Raw genomic sequence first — 15,386 nt, forward strand, 5'->3', positions numbered from 1 at the left:
TCTATATCTTAAGGCTGCCCGCCTGCCCGGCACAAACGCCGCGTCCCAACCGGGGTCAGGCCAAACCACCAGAGTCCACATGATCTAGAACGGGTTGGTTGGTTCGCGCCCTCAGCGTCAATATCCCCAGATTGCCGGCTTGATCAGTACGCGGGTCACTCACGTATACGGTATACAAATCAGCACAATACGACACAGCAGCATCCTCTCACTGCTGACCTCAAACGGGCGGATCGGTCATTCTCTGCCACACCGTCAAAATCAGGTTATAAACAAAGGCAGACAACACGAGAACTTTTACAATTGTCACTTGGAACAACCATACCCCGCAATAAAAAAAAAGAAGAAGAAGAAGAGGAACAACCATACCCCGCAATAAAAAAAAAAGAAGAAGAAGAGAGGGGGAGTTCATAGTCGGTCCACAATCTGCCCCAAGACGAATTAAAAACGACGGCATGGATTGGCACTCGCTAATTAATGGGTTAGCGACTGCCGGAATTCTTAATGCTTCGGCCGGGACGCGACGCAAGCACATGGAGTGATGAGTGAAGCACAAGATGCGTCCCGAATACCAGTACCGCTCACAACAACAAAAAAAAAAAAAAAAAAAAAACTCACACGCTGGCAAGCGGCGACGCGAGCCTTCAAGATTAAACTAGTCAAAACACGGCAGGTAGCTGGGATGGAAACATCCGTCCCAGAAAAGGGGATGGTGAGTGGCTACAGACCGAACGTATTGTATTGTCCACAAAAGGCTCGTGGCAGGTTGAGTTGCAAAACGAGGCAGCCCCCCTCCGATGCAGCGACGGAATAAGAGACGAGTGTCTCATCACGGAAGTATTTGGGTTCAGTAGGCCAATTCTGAGTCGCTCACCTAAACATTCACACAGATCCAACAGGTATTCTTTTCCGACCCATGGAATCCATGGCAGATAGGCATCAGAAGGTTTCCTACGCAAGTATTCTTTCTACAAAGGGCAAAGATCTACAACATGCTTCTGTGGTTGCGGTAAACCATGCTGATCATGCATGTGATTCAGCGATTTGGTGGGGTCCTCCTCTAGTAGTATGATACAGTGGGACAGCATGAGAAGTGCAACAGCAGCACATCCATAGCTAGCAGACCATCCACTTCACGAACCAAAAAGTCCAAACCAGCCAAAATTTTCAAGACTAGAGAACCCCAATGCCAGTGTTGGCAAAAAACCATTGCGACGAGGAAAGGCACAGAATCAATCCCAGCACATTGAGATGGTTACTGCCACTCATTTCCATGAACCAGAAAAGTATTCTGAATAAGAGAAGAATACTCCGTTGCGTCGCTTCCAGCTCCTAATGGAAGATGAATCCAACCACAGCGGCAAAAGGGCCTCGGGGAACATGGCACAACTACACCATGCCAGGCACTGGTAAAGAAAAAAGAAAAGGTACCTGTATTTGAAGTTAAGTGGAAAAACAGTGGAACTTTCCTCGGGACAGGATATCGGCATGAGCACATCGGACGGCTCACAAATCTACTAGTTACCTTAAACTAAAATGGCTTCTAAGTCTAGAGAAGAAATAACCGAGGCAAGCATTACAATACTGCGTCGAACTCGGGATCTTTTGGCTTACTCGACACACCGACATCATGCCTGCCCTTCTACTTTATACTAAAATAAAGAAAATAAAAATCAGGACGAATTTGCATCCTTGTTTTTTTTGGGTTCTATAGAAGTGACCAGTAACCTGTAACTTTCATCAGAAACACAGTGCAACGCAAAGTAGCTACAAATGTTCAGACATATATCCACCACGCAGTGGAAGTCAGACAAGCTACATGAACAAAGGTAACGGAGGATACAAACAAAGCGAAAGCACGGATAGACACCGGTAATGGGAGTTCATAAACATCACATGCACTCAAGTACAAATCCCAGCTTAGCACCCAGCCAACAGTCGAATGCTAGAACCTCTACATGCTGTGGAAGGAAAGGACATGAATTAGAGAAATATAAACGAAATTGAAGAAAAATAGTAGTATAACAGATTAACAGGTGCAGGTAAATGAGAACTTTCGGTCGTTGTCAAGCCAGATGATGCAGTTTTCTTAAAACTGAAGCCGTGCACGTCCAAAAGTTCCAGCAAAACTGTCCATGGAATACACGGTAACAGGTTCGGACACAGAAGCACATGACACTGGACCTCTGATCATATGGGAGGAAATGATCAAATCAAAGGAAGCTAAGGTTTTCTAGGAGTATTAATTATTAAAGGATCCACTGTAATGTCATTCTAAAAACTTGTCCGGATATAATAACATTTGCTCTAAAAAAGAAAACATGTTCCTGCTTTGTAGGCCTGAATGATAAATTCATGTTGCGCAGAGGCAGAGAGCTATCCTTGGTTTCAGACAGTCAAGGGCAAAAGTTCTCCTATGTTTCATGTCAAAACTATTAAAAAAACCCTCAAACTTCACAACTTAAAGTAAAAACATAATTCAGCATGCATAACTTTCCATACATCTCTACCCACAGCACTGCATGCAACAAAGATGCCATATCACAGTGAGAATGAAATTCTAAAAAACTACCACATATGATGTGCAACACATACAGCAGAAATGTGCAGCACTGATGCCTTAGCCAAAGACCGAACAGGTACAGGACGTACTATTGAGAAAAAAAAAGTTCGATAGATGATGCCCATCGTATAACAATAATACAACCCAAGTGGAAGATTTTAATTCCATGCTAACCTGAATCCAAGAGGACTTCACAATGCATCAACGAGGTCAAGCATCTGCAGAAATTGCACCACTTCTAGATATTAGCCTAATTAACCACAAAGGTCCATTGATATGATACATGCAAACTGTTTTTTTCCATTAAAGCCACCATAAAAATTAATGAGAATGATGCAGTAAATTCAAACGTTAAAACATTTGAGAACAGTTCAGTTTTTCAGGCACTAACTAATAAGAAAACATTAGCTCACAGCTTGATATGGAATAGCACACAGATGATGAAAACTCAGCTAAAGGAATCTAAGCGTAAGCTAACCCTTTCACTGATCAAAGCTGTGACTGTGATACATAAACTAATTGGATTTTTTGGATAGGAATAACGATTGCCATCAAGCTATTTCACAAATATGAAACTATGGTGCAACAGTAAAGTTTGTGATGCTTAATATATTTTCCATTGAAAGCATAACAGAAAAGGCAGAGTTATGTCAACATCTTCAACTTGTTAATGACAGCTACTTGCTATTTTATCCAAGCTGAGCAGGTGGGGGTACCATGCCGAAGGCCAGCAGACATGATGTCCTCAGTGGCCTCCACATGCAGATCCACCAAGGCAGGGAGGCGGGAACATCAGTGGTGACGAGCATGGCTGGATTGGAACTGGGGCCACCGAACAGGGGAGGGGAGAGCATCAATCAGCAATTGGATAAGGTGGGAGCATAAGAATAAGGACTGGCCATTCAGACTTGGGCTTGGGCTGCTTTGACAGGCCTTTCTGTCCAATGCTAGGCCGGTAGGCCCACTGATCTCTTGTTAAGTGTATGGCACATGCCAAGGCACATATAAACTCAAGGTGGAGGCCAGAGAGCGCCTAGCGCCTTCCCTAGTTCCCTCACATTGATTTATTAACAAAAACCTGTGAAATGACATCACCCATTCTATAAAATTTAACCAGCCAACCGAAGAGCATATGTTAAAGTTTGCACATATTGAATATCAATGACAAAGGGAGCATAACGATTCAGATAACTAATAGTATCATCTAATTTTGAGAAGGGGAGGGATAGATCAAGATCCATATCCAAATCGGACCAAGACGCATCCGATATAAGATTTTATGGCAGGTGGAGGCAGGGGGGGGCACCTTGTGAGCAGTGCCGTGCAGATTAGATTGGTCTGGTTTGTTACAAAAAAGATAAGTTTGACTGGTTTGGTTAGTTAGTATGAGAAAAGATTTGGTTAGTTAGGATAAGGAAAGTGATTAATTAGATTGATTTGGTTAGGATATTTTCTTAGGGGTCAATTAAGCCTCTCTATATAAGTAGAGAAGATGTGTCAATCTAATAAAGCAAGACTAAGAAGGAAAACCATTCCCACTTGCTTGACCATGAACAAGGCACCAGTCGGGCCCCTTGTGCTCCCTCAACCCAACAGGTGTGCACTACATAGCACTGCTGCATTCCATAACCAGCCTCTAGGAGGGCATCTCTGCTAGTCGTCGTTGCGAACACTCCCAGGTCTCAACACCCACCAGACTACGACATGTGATCCAGGTGGTTGTACACATGCAACTCCATCGTCTGAATGGTGCCCTTGTAAGCCCCGCGTCTCCATGGGAATATCGACATCTGCAACCATGGCCACTAGCACAACTCAAGGATGAGCTGTCTTGGAAGGGTGGAGTAGTGTTATGAAAAGTGGAGCCGGTCCAGGGGCCCACGTGGCACTATAACGCATAAACAATATCTTGTGAACAGTGTTGGGCAGATTAGATTGGTTTGGTTTGTTAGAAAAGAAATAAGTTAGATTGATTTGGTTAGTTAGTACTACCTCCGTTCTCGAATATTTGTCGCTCGCTAGTTCATTTTTGAACTAAAACGCGACAAATAAAAAATGGAGCGATTATAAGGAAAGAGATAAGTTAGATTGTTTTGGTTAGGATATTTTCTTAGGGGGTCAAGTAAGCCTCTCTACATAAGGAGAGGGATGTATTAATCTAATCGAGCAAAAATTAAAGAAAACCCTTCCCTCTTGCTAAGCCGTGGGCAAGGCCCCCAACCGCCCCCCTTACGCTCCCTCAATCTAGCTGCGGCCATAACAGATATGTCCATATCTAATTCAATCCAATTGCTTACGGGCCTTTAGCTGAGTTGGTTAGATGGTCTGAGTAGCACTCCTGAGATCCCGAGTTCGACTCCCCGTGGAGCAAATTTTAGACTGGGGTTAAAAAAATTCCCTCGACCAGTCGTTCTCACATGGGCTACGGTACCACTATGCATGGGTGGGAAGGGGTTCGGGGGTTTTCTCCTCGACCAAGGGTTTTCTAAAGTTTGTATTATGTATGTGTTGTGGCAAGGTGCTCACCTACATGACAATCCAAGTGGTGGCGCAGCAGGTTGATTGAGCTTATGGCAGACGTGGCACTTCCAGGAGCCGTGAGGCGTGACGCATTGGAAGCACATGAGCTGTGACGCCACAACTGGCATTGGTAGAAAGATGAGCTAGGAGCATTGGTAGGCCGGAGAGCAACATTGTGCCGTGCGAATGGGGAAATCATGCACCCGACCTATCACATGAAAGCAAAGAGTCTACCTATTTATTTACTAAATACTTGCCACACAGAACTACATGGTCTTTCCTCCCTTTTAGCATGATTTGGATAACACCCAAATAGATCCCACTACCTAAAAACTTATAAATCCAGTACCACCCTATTCTGTTCCCCTAATGACCTCATGGAAGTTATTTTGTAAAAAAAATACCAAAGAACCCCAAGGAAGACTAACTCATACAAGCACACCAAACTGCAACTGCAGTTTGTCTCCATTTCAGCTAAAGCCAACGACAAAGGTACATAACTTGGTAGCTACATATGCTTAAGTGTAGGCTTACAGCTCACAGAATGGATAAGGGAAAGACAAGCTTCTTTACACAGGACATTTTTAATACATTGATCGATTGGTTGCATGAAGCAAACAGATGACATCATGCTGCGGCCAGATATCATGGATTCCAGTCACCTCTATCTCCAAAGGGGACATAGTATGGGTATCCTGGAATAGATGGTCATGTAGAAGCTAGCACTTCGTTGTGATCTGCATACTGCAGGTGACTCGCACTCATGGCAGTACAGGAGACTAAGCACAAAGATCGATTTGATCACCAAGTGGCACAAGCTCAGTCTCCTTCCAGCCCTAATTGACAATAGTAGGGAGAAGGCCATGTTTTGGTTTAATTACTAAAATGGATAACAGCGTCAGGTTTCCAAAATATGGGCATTTTCTTTAATGGGTTATGCAATTGCAAGAACATGTCTAGGTTAGTATATGACAGATGTTACAGCTAATTCTGCTTACTGAAGAACATTCAGCAACTGTATTTCAGAGGCCAAAAATGCATCCAACCATATAGTTGTCAACTTTCCACTGATGCAAAGGAGAAGTGATAGAAGTAAAATTCTGAGAATGCTGTCCCCACTTCTTTTTTTGTGTTTACTGATTTATATGGCCTCGAAATGCTATCCTATATAATGAACCTAACCATAAGAAGAAAAAAATGTTCTAGTAAATCCCCGCTTTAGCATTAATAAGTTGTGGCATAACCACATATCAGTACCTCTTTCTTTTATAGGAAAACAAGGCTAAATCTACCATTGAAATTTTAATTCAGGTGTCTCCAGCCAAATGTTATAATAGGCAAGAACAAACATAAAGTGATGATCAATAAACTGTCTTCTCAGGCTGATAGTGAAAATGAGGTTTCATAATTAGTTCCTGCCAAAATCTCAAAACTTAATAGAACTAAATGGACTATTACCAGAGCATGTAGAATAGTAGAATGCTTGCAGCCTAAATTCTAGACGCTTCAGTAGGAAAAACTGAACCAAGGAGACATAGAATTGATGAAACGTGGTTACCACAACCCTACATGGGCAATCTTACATCACTAAAAAGGGCCCATGGTTACTAAACCTAGTCTTGATACACCAGGTTGTTCCACCAAACAATCAAGTTCCACAAAGTACTGTAATACCATATGAAGCAGACGTCCTAGAGGATAACCAGAACCAAATATTGTTCATATAAAGGAAATGTGTAGCAGCAATCCTTGCTACGTACTTCTATTCAAGTTAGAATGACTGCTTAGACCTAGTGCAGTGGTGAGAGCTGTCTCACTGAGTCACCAGGTAGCGGTTCGAAGCAACCTCTCGGTATTTGCGGGGGAAGGCTTACCCGAATTTTTTGTATTTTAGCCCTTTTCTTGATAAATATTCACGTTTAGACACTTGGATGACTTAATCTCTTTTTTGGACCCTTTGTTCGGCGCCACAGATCTTGGCGCCGAGGCGCGTGCTCCGCTGGCGACGAAGGCTGACACGGCGCCGACGTGGCCGAGCTCGGCGCCATGAACTCTGGGTGTTCAGATTCAGTGACGTGTTTTGAGAACTTCCTATTTTCATGGTAAAAAAACTCTGAACACTTAGCTGCCGTGAAGTAACAAACTACGAGCTTCCATCATGGAAGAAAGAATGACGAACTCTGCGGTTGGGAGCAGAATAACCCAGAGTTCGTCAGAGTCAATGAATCGATAGTAAATTTGTTGCGGGCATTGTCCTATCCCATTGTTATTGTGAGTTAAATTTTGGTGCATTTTCGTATGGATGATGAAGGCAACCTCCCTATGACATGCACAACAAGCAAATATAAGAGTAGAAACCCAGTTTACCCTTGTGCTCCTCCGCAGCGTCATGGTACTCGCCTTCTTCCTCCGGCACGGGGTGCAGCACATCCTCAGCACCAACCGCGGCGGACAAACCAGCGGCCTCCCCACCCTCGGCAGAGCCGTCATCAGGGAAGCGCACCACCACAACGGGGCAGACACAGTGGTGCACGCAGTAGTCGCTGACGCTGCCGAGCCTGCCCTTGCTGGTCCTCCGCGCGGCGCCGAAGCCCTTGCTCCCCATGATGACGGCGCTGAGCGAGAGGCGCTCGACCTCGAGGCAGAGGCGCTCCTTCATGTCGTGGTCCCTGACGATGTGGATCTTGTAGGGGATGCCGGCGTCCTTGAGCGGGCTGGCGAAGTCGTCGGCCTTGGTGGCCGTGAAGGCGTCGTAGTCGTCCTCCATCCTGCGCGCGGCAGCGGCGGTCTCGCAGTCGCCGTCGCCGTCCTCGGAGGCGGCGGTGGCGCTAGGGTTGGGGAGGGAGACGTCGACGGCGCCCCAGTCGGCGCCGTAGAGCACGGAGGTGGGGCGCACGTGGAGCAGGATGACGGCGTCCCCGGGGCGGAGGTAGTTGGCGACGGCCCAGCGCACGGCGTAGGCGGACTCGTCGGAGAGGTCGACGGCGATGGCGATGCGGCGGTGGGCGGTGCCCAGGGGCGCGGCGGCGGCGGCGGCGGAGAAGAAGACCCCCGGGGACTCGGGCTGCAGCGAGGCCGGCGGCGGGGGCCGCGGGGTCGGCGCCTTCACCGGCGGCGGCGCCACCGCCAGCGGCAGGTCGACGGAGGAGGGCGCCGGCGGGGCCTGCATCGCGGGATCTTCTGCGGCGATCGCTCTTGGAGCTTGCTTAGCGGGGTCGAGGTCCTGTGGACTGGCGAGTAGGGGACTAGGAAGGGAGGGGGAAGGTCAAGGTGACAAGGAAGGTACTGGATGGAATGGAATGCTTGGACTTGAAGGGGTCAAGCGCAAGCGGGGCTGGATGATGAACTTGTCACGGTCTGGACTCTGGAGTCTGGAGAGGAGGAGGCCACGAGGACCCTTTGCCTAGTTTGCCTTGGAACGGAATTCGACGGCTGGTCGGCTGCACGTGGAGGATGGATAAGGACGCCTCCTAAGATCCAACGGCTTTTGGACCAACTTGGCCAGCTCGCTGTTCCTGTTCCTATTTCGTCATTTCGTATATACTACGGATAAGTACGTGTACCTTAGCATGTACCGATTCAATCAAAAGAAAAGAACAAGAAAATGCCGCTGTTTTGTTTAGAGTAGGGTCGTACAAGACACTCTTCTAGCGAAGAATTCCTTACAAATTCTCTGAGACCACGAACAGCGATAGAGCTAGAACAACTGCAGCTTCCGCTGCCGCGATCTCTTTGAACTCGTGTAGCGCAAAAGATCTTCATGACGCTGGGTTGGTCTGTGATCTGTGCTACTAAACGGCGCGCATCAGGCGAAATTGTTGTGTTGGCCTATCCTGCTGCACCGCACATACCAGTTTCCTCCTCCACGCTCCACGTGATCATCAGTCGCAAAGTGGTGCAAGGCTGCAACTCATGCTAGGACGAGGCCCCGGCCCCGCCAATCATTACCTTGCAGCATTAGGCACGGATGATCACTCGCACTCGCGCCCTTTTTCCTTGTTGGAGTCAAAAGCGCACCGCGCATGCCAATCATCGTCCAGTCCAGCCTGCAGTCATTTGTTTCAGTTGCAAGGAACAACATTCTGGTAGCGGAATCGTCTAGCCACCACTTGACTGACGCATCACCTATGGCTATCGATTTTATTAGTTTATTATCATGTTTCCCCGGGCCCCCGGGGGCTTAATTAACATGAAATGGACTAGTAACCAACCTGGTAATCTAGCAGAGCATTGCAAGAAAGAAAATTCGACTATAACCATAGTGTTCCTTCTCTTTTAATTTATAAGATATTCTAATTTTTTTAAAGAACTCAAAAACATGTTAAATTTAATCAAAATTATAGAGAAAACTATAAAGATTTAGAACATCAAATATATATACTGTAAAAATAATTAATTAAGGATCTAAAAATACTTAATTGACATCTTAAATGTTATTATCTTATCATATAATTTTTTAGTTAAACTAAAATTGTTTTGTTTTTTAAAAAATGGAATAGCTTGTAATTTGAAATGAAGATAATACAAGAAACCAATATATGGGCACTGAGCACATAGACGTAGCCTACGGAACAAGAACTGCACGAGACAATGGGTCTGCAGTCTGCTTGAGCTCTTGTGGCGTTGCTCGGCTCTCCTCACCAGGTACGAATACCTGTGCAGGAGCAGAAAACGCACGCGAGTAACCGGGGGCTGTCAGCAATCACAACCACTGACATTCAGACAGTTTCTTACGAGTACCCCAGATCCAAGTTCCAGGTCCAGGAAACCAGTGCCACGTTGCACTCACGTACCGGTACATGTCAAAATCGAGGCAGAAATGTGCTTTCACTTTACCACCATTTTTTGTTCCTTACAAACCATCCACTGAACAAACATGTACAATCAATGCACGATTTACATCAAGTAGGAACTCCACAGCGAAGAAGCTCTCAGCTAATGGAACAACCTGCAACCAATGCCACTAACCAATGATGAACGCGATCTAAAACCCCCAGCTTGTAGGGAAGCTAGCACCGCCTGAATGTCCGGAATGGAACCGAACAGAACCAGTGCGCGCAGCATGGATGGCAACAACCACCGCCGCCACTACAGCGAACCCAATCATGAACAGGACGAACAGGATATAGGGCCTCTTGCTCCACCGCCCCATCACCCCGAGCGCGAACGGGTAGATCAGCAGCAGGATCCACGCGTTGAACACCAGTCCAAGGGACGCGTCGGCCATCTGCAGGAGCGACCACCCCCCGACGACCGCCTTGCCGATCGCCGCCCCGATCGCGCCGACGTTCACGGCGATCACCGCTATTGTGGGGATCAGCAGTGGCGTCCACTGCACCACGTACATCTCAGCGTACTTCTCGTTCACGGCGCTCGTAGCCTGCTTCGCCGTCAGCTTGAACGAAACGCCGTTCCCGCGAAGGACTAGCTTCAGCACGATGTGCAGCGTCGCTAACGGGTACACGGCTGTCGCCCCGATGATGTAGAACTGCTCGTTGCGGATCCAGTCCAGCAGCGTGAGGCCTGCCCACTTGATCTCCACCATGCCGATCAGCTCTGTCATTGCTATGATGACGACGAGGTACAGCACGTATGTCGGGAACGGCTTCTGGATGTAGAACTCGCCACGGAAGATCCATATGACGGGGAAGAGGAGGTAGAACACAAGGAAGACCGATGAGATTGGGTAGGCTGTCATGTTGGTGTAGGCGATCCGTTGCATCAAGTTCAGTCGACGGCCAGCAAGGAGCGGGCAGTGTGAGAAGAACATTTCAAGGGAGCCGCCCGACCAGCGCAGGATCTGGCAGAGGCGCTCCGTGAGGTTGATTGGTGCAGTGCCACGGAAGGCATCCGGCTCCATGCGGCAGTACATAGATCGCCACCCTGTCCGGTGTACTCGGAAGCCGGTCACCACGTCCTCCGTAGCAATGTTGTACACCCAGCCGATTTCCTTTCCGAACTCAGTGCCCTCTTCATATGCGCACTTCATGACATTATTCAGCTCTTCCATGACCGACTCCTCATGTGCCGGTGGTGACGCCATGGACCATTCTTGGTTCGCAGCCGATGGTATGGAGTTGATGAAGAGCATTGAGCTGCCAAACTTGCTGGGGTTGTCCACAAGCTTGAAGGCATCAGTTCTCCAACGAGGTGGATCAATACCATAGACAGCGATCCGGCGGAACATGCAACCGGTGCCAACATAGGAGGGTCCCTGGATGCCATTTAGGCCGAGCAAGGTGGCATCAAAGAAGACACGGTTGTGATTGCAGTACCTGTCTGTTGGGTCGACATCGTCAAAGCGTTGCGGGAACTGAACAAAAGCGGTGTTCTCGCCATCCCGCCGGTCCAGCATGAAGCACATCGCAGCTCGGAAGGCCTGTGAGTTGTTGACGTAGTGGTCACCATCAAAATTGATGATGAAGGGAGCGTTGGTCAGAAGCGCAGAGATCCGCAGCTGCACGTTCATGGCGCCTGCTTTCTTTTGGTGGTCATGGCTTGGACTCTTCTCACGGGAGATATAGACGAGCATTGGGAGCCGCACGTCAACGGCACTGAAGTCCAGAGGGGTTTCAGCACTTGCTGGTCCACCAAACCGAGGTTCATCGCCCGGGTGATTCAACATAACCTGTCGAACAGCCATGATAGAGGTATGGATCAATACACTTTCTTAGGCCCCCTCATGCAAGACTATGTTAATTATTATAAGCACCACTATTAGAGACCAAGTTTTATCCACACGAAGAAAAAGGGCTAGCAAAATCGCATACCTTAACAATTCCAGCATGTTGCCCTTTCTTGTGGTTTTCAGCAGGGTCAAACCATGTTCCTGGCCACTGTGTTCCGTCTGCCATCCAGGTTGCCTTTACACCTTCCTTGGCCTCTGCATTGTGTGCATCTGAGCGTTCAGGGATTTTAGTAAAAAGTGCATCCAAACGCACCTTGAACTCATCATACTCCTTAGACATGCGTCTATGATCATCAGCAAACTCATCTGGTACATTTCCAGTGTATGGGCGCGACTTCACAGCAAAATAGCTCTCAGGGGCTCTCGGCTCAATGCTATGTTTTCGGCAAAATGGAACCCAGAGTGTCGCGAAATTTGCTGTCTCAAGCAAGCCCTCGTAATGGATTATGGACCCTCCATCATCCGAGAGGTAGGTAGCAGTCCTATCGATTGGGTAGTCTACGGCAAGAATGGACAGGATAGAGTTCATGGTGTATATCATAGGCTCGTTTATGGGATCGACGGTGTTGATAAAAACATCAAGCCTAGGGAGATTAGAGTTGCCATCAGGGAGATCGAACTGTTGTCTCAAGAGGGAAAGGTCTGGGACACGCTTGGTAGGGTTGAGCTTCGCAACTTGGTTTAGCAACCAAGTGACACCAAACCAGAAATCTCCGACAATGGATATCCACCAGAGCCACATTCCGTCGGCATGCGGATGCCGGATACGCCATATGAAGAATAGGATGATTGCAATCAATCTCAGCAAGGTCAACAACCTGTTGCAGATAAACCGGAAACAGAATTAGAACATGTCAGGAAAAGTTGCTAGAAGTCCTAGCACTGAAATTGGCATGAGTACATAGTGGAATACTATGACTAGTAACAATGCTTGTAAATACAACAGTTTAATATCATATTTGATGGTAAATACAACAATGGCAAAAAAAAAGATGCGGTTTTGTATTGTATTTGATGGTAAAAATGCTCGTAAATACAACAATTTGTTACAAGTTGTCAGTAACGACTTGCAAAATAGAGCTGCAGAACTGAATTAATCCATACGTATAATGCATTGGAGTCCACATGATGAAATCTTCAGTTAGGCACATAGCAGACTCTGATTGCACAATGCGCACTGGGCATCTCAGCTCTCAGCCACAACTCATCACGCCGCAGATCTAGACATCAGAGAAGTGGCAACGCGACAAATCTAGCGGGACGCGCCAAGAAGACGGAACGGCAGCCCAGCGCTCCCCGGCGACCCGTGCGACGAGTTGCTGCAAGCAGCGGAGGCGGGTCGGATGGGGGGAGCTCTGGGCTGTGCAGCGGAAGCTGGAAACGGGGCCGCGGGGCGAGCGACTGAGGCACGACATCGCCGCCCCGCCATCGGCGCTGGTAGGGTCGCTCGCTCGTCGCCGTCGGCCATCGCCGTTGGGTTGGGATGGGCAGAGGGAAGGGGACGATTGGCGTGGGCCGGTGGGCAAGGGCGTGGCTCCGCCCAATTTCACATTGCAGCATGCTGGGCCTTAGGTCCACGTTGAGAATATACGCCGCATACAAACAAGCGGGCTTGCATCTCTCGGCCTAATATTACACCGCATAGTCAAATGCATGTCCATGTGTTCTTTATTACCCAACTAGAAATTCGGTGCATCGTTTATAAGTCTATTGCTGATCGAAACACACACTGAGCTTTGGTAGGAAACACGAAGAAAGAAGTTCCAACAGGAAAGTTTCTTGTCTAACATCGAGCTTTCGTAGGAAAAACGAAGAAACAAAAAAGTTCCAGTGAAACCTCATCCTTTGGTTTTCCTATGTTTTTCCTATATACTCAACTAAACACCCATTCTAACAAAATTTCTCTGTTTTTTATTTCTCTGTTTTTTTTCACGTGCATTTCTATGCTATTCCTGTATTGTTTCGATGGTGCGTTCTAAAGGAGGCCTTAAAAATATCTCCCGAAAAGTAATATGTTATCGGCAGTGAAGAAAAAAGTGCAATTCTACTGTATATATCCTAGTTTTTACTTTAGTGATAAGCTAACGATATAATTTTTAATAGGTAACGAAGCTTAGCAAAATAGGCGTGCGTGGAGTAACGCGGTAACTGATCGTTGACACTACAAAACTGGTAATCGCGAGCCAGGCTAAAAGTAGAAACAGTGGGTCAATTATGATTGAGTAGACAGTAGTAGAGCATGTTAGTGAGCGCATGATGTCAGTACGCACCTATAGGGGTGCAGGAGGATTCCCTTGACCTTGTACGTCCGGAACAGGAGCGGGCGCCGCCCGTCCTCGCCGCCGTCGTCGACGGCCTCCGCCGCCTCCTTGTCGTCGACGGGCGTCCAGTACTTGTCCATCGGGCTGACGACTACCGCTGCAGGCCTCCTCTGCTTCCTCGTGCCGTGCTGCTTGCCGTTGCCGTTCGCCGCCACAGACGTCGGCACAGTCGTCGTCGTCGCGCCCCCGGCAACGCCGCCGACGTCGGTGCTGCCCCCGTGATGGCCGCCGGCAACGACGACAGCGCCATTATTCGCCGGCGCCTTAGGAGCCATGCTCTGGTCGACGCGATGATCAGTCAGTGGCAGGCAGCTGGCTACTAGCTCTGCTAGTAGAGACTGAATTAGCTGGGCTGCTGGTCGGTAGCTATAGCTCACTTGCTCGGTGCATGCAGCACTGAGAACTGAGCAGAGCGGCGTAGAGGAGTGTGCAGATATATGCTGAGTAGTGACTAGTGAGTCTACGTATAAAAAAATCACGCACACAGGGGGCCGATCCGATCACTGGATCGTCGGTTAGAAGCAGTCGAAAGAAGGTCCCCGCAGACTGTCGGCTGGCCTCGTCGACGACCCGACCTATCCGCACCACGGGGGTACACTGAGCTACAGTGTGCTCGACCAGCTGCTCATTATTTTGTGTGCATTATTCGCAAATAATAACGGCTAGCATATGCAACACATGCCACAGGAGCCCAGGCCCCAGGCCGGGCCAAGAAGATTATTCGCAAATAATGACTGCATGTTCAACGGGAGGCCGGATGATTTGACTGAATATAACGGCTACAAGTCGTTCACGCGTGGCTAGTTTATCAGGACTGTACATTTCGTAGATAAAGTCTAATAATGGCTAGTTTCAGTGATAGATGGACAGCTAGCAAGCAAGGTGTGTTCGTCAGTTATCAAAAAAAAATAACATGGCTGTAATTGAGTCAATCACTACGTACCCTCTTATATCATGGTCTTTGTATTTCAGAATCCAATCATGCACGTACGCAATTCAGAAGAAAAAAAAAAGAATTCTAATATTCTGGAAGTTATTGGTCGTACCAAACAAAATGCATGCATATAGGTCCATCGATCGATTGTCTGTATTCAAGTGATTCCAGCCAATTAAGATCGAATCATAGATCAATTAAACCACGGCCGCGCATGTTTTTTTTTTTTTTGTTATTTCGAATTGATACAGTCATGTGAGGTGCATTGCAGGGACGCCGACGACCGATGCTGGCATGCGCTGCTGCCTAACGGATGGAAGCTAGAAAACAAAAGGCTTGCTTTGGAGAATGCAGAGATCG

General features: G+C 47.6%; 2 protein-coding genes across 5 annotated transcripts; both read right to left on the reverse strand.

The window, feature by feature from the left end:
* Nucleotides 1–1,673: 1,673 nt before the first annotated feature.
* Nucleotides 1,674–8,508, reverse strand: LOC100284683 (uncharacterized). Of its 3 annotated transcripts, XR_004851236.1 has the most exons (4): nt 7,451–8,508; nt 3,280–3,385; nt 2,738–2,781; nt 1,674–1,961 (listed from the first exon to the last, which is right to left on the reverse strand). XR_004851236.1 is itself a non-coding variant. In NM_001372419.1 (3 exons), the coding sequence occupies exons 1-2, from the start codon at nt 8,250–8,252 to the stop codon at nt 2,774–2,776; spliced, it is 810 nt and encodes a 269-aa protein (NP_001359348.1). In that variant the 5' UTR covers nt 8,253–8,433; the 3' UTR covers nt 1,718–1,961; nt 2,738–2,773. The 3 variants fall into 3 exon arrangements, 2 of the variants coding, with proteins under 2 accessions (XP_008651511.1, NP_001359348.1); NM_001372419.1 differs by lacking the exon at nt 3,280–3,385 and having other exon boundaries at nt 1,718–1,961; nt 7,451–8,433; XM_008653289.2 differs by lacking the exons at nt 2,738–2,781; nt 3,280–3,385.
* A 1,383-nt stretch (nt 8,509–9,891) lies between these two features.
* On the reverse strand, nt 9,892–14,707 carry LOC103633280 (probable mixed-linked glucan synthase 8). 2 transcript variants are annotated; one of them, XM_008654981.4, is made up of 3 exons: nt 14,042–14,707; nt 11,854–12,589; nt 9,892–11,711 (listed from the first exon to the last, which is right to left on the reverse strand). In XM_008654981.4, exons 1-3 carry the CDS (start codon nt 14,365–14,367, stop codon nt 10,068–10,070), a joined length of 2,706 nt encoding a protein of 901 aa, XP_008653203.1. In that variant the 5' UTR covers nt 14,368–14,707; the 3' UTR covers nt 9,892–10,067. The 2 variants fall into 2 exon arrangements, with proteins under 2 accessions (XP_008653203.1, XP_008653204.1); XM_008654982.3 differs by lacking the exon at nt 14,042–14,707 and adding an exon at nt 12,876–13,364.
* Nucleotides 14,708–15,386: the final 679 nt, after the last annotated feature.

This window comes from Zea mays, chromosome 7 (genome assembly GCF_902167145.1).
Source record: "Zea mays cultivar B73 chromosome 7, Zm-B73-REFERENCE-NAM-5.0, whole genome shotgun sequence".
Taxonomy (NCBI): domain Eukaryota; kingdom Viridiplantae; phylum Streptophyta; class Magnoliopsida; order Poales; family Poaceae; genus Zea; species Zea mays.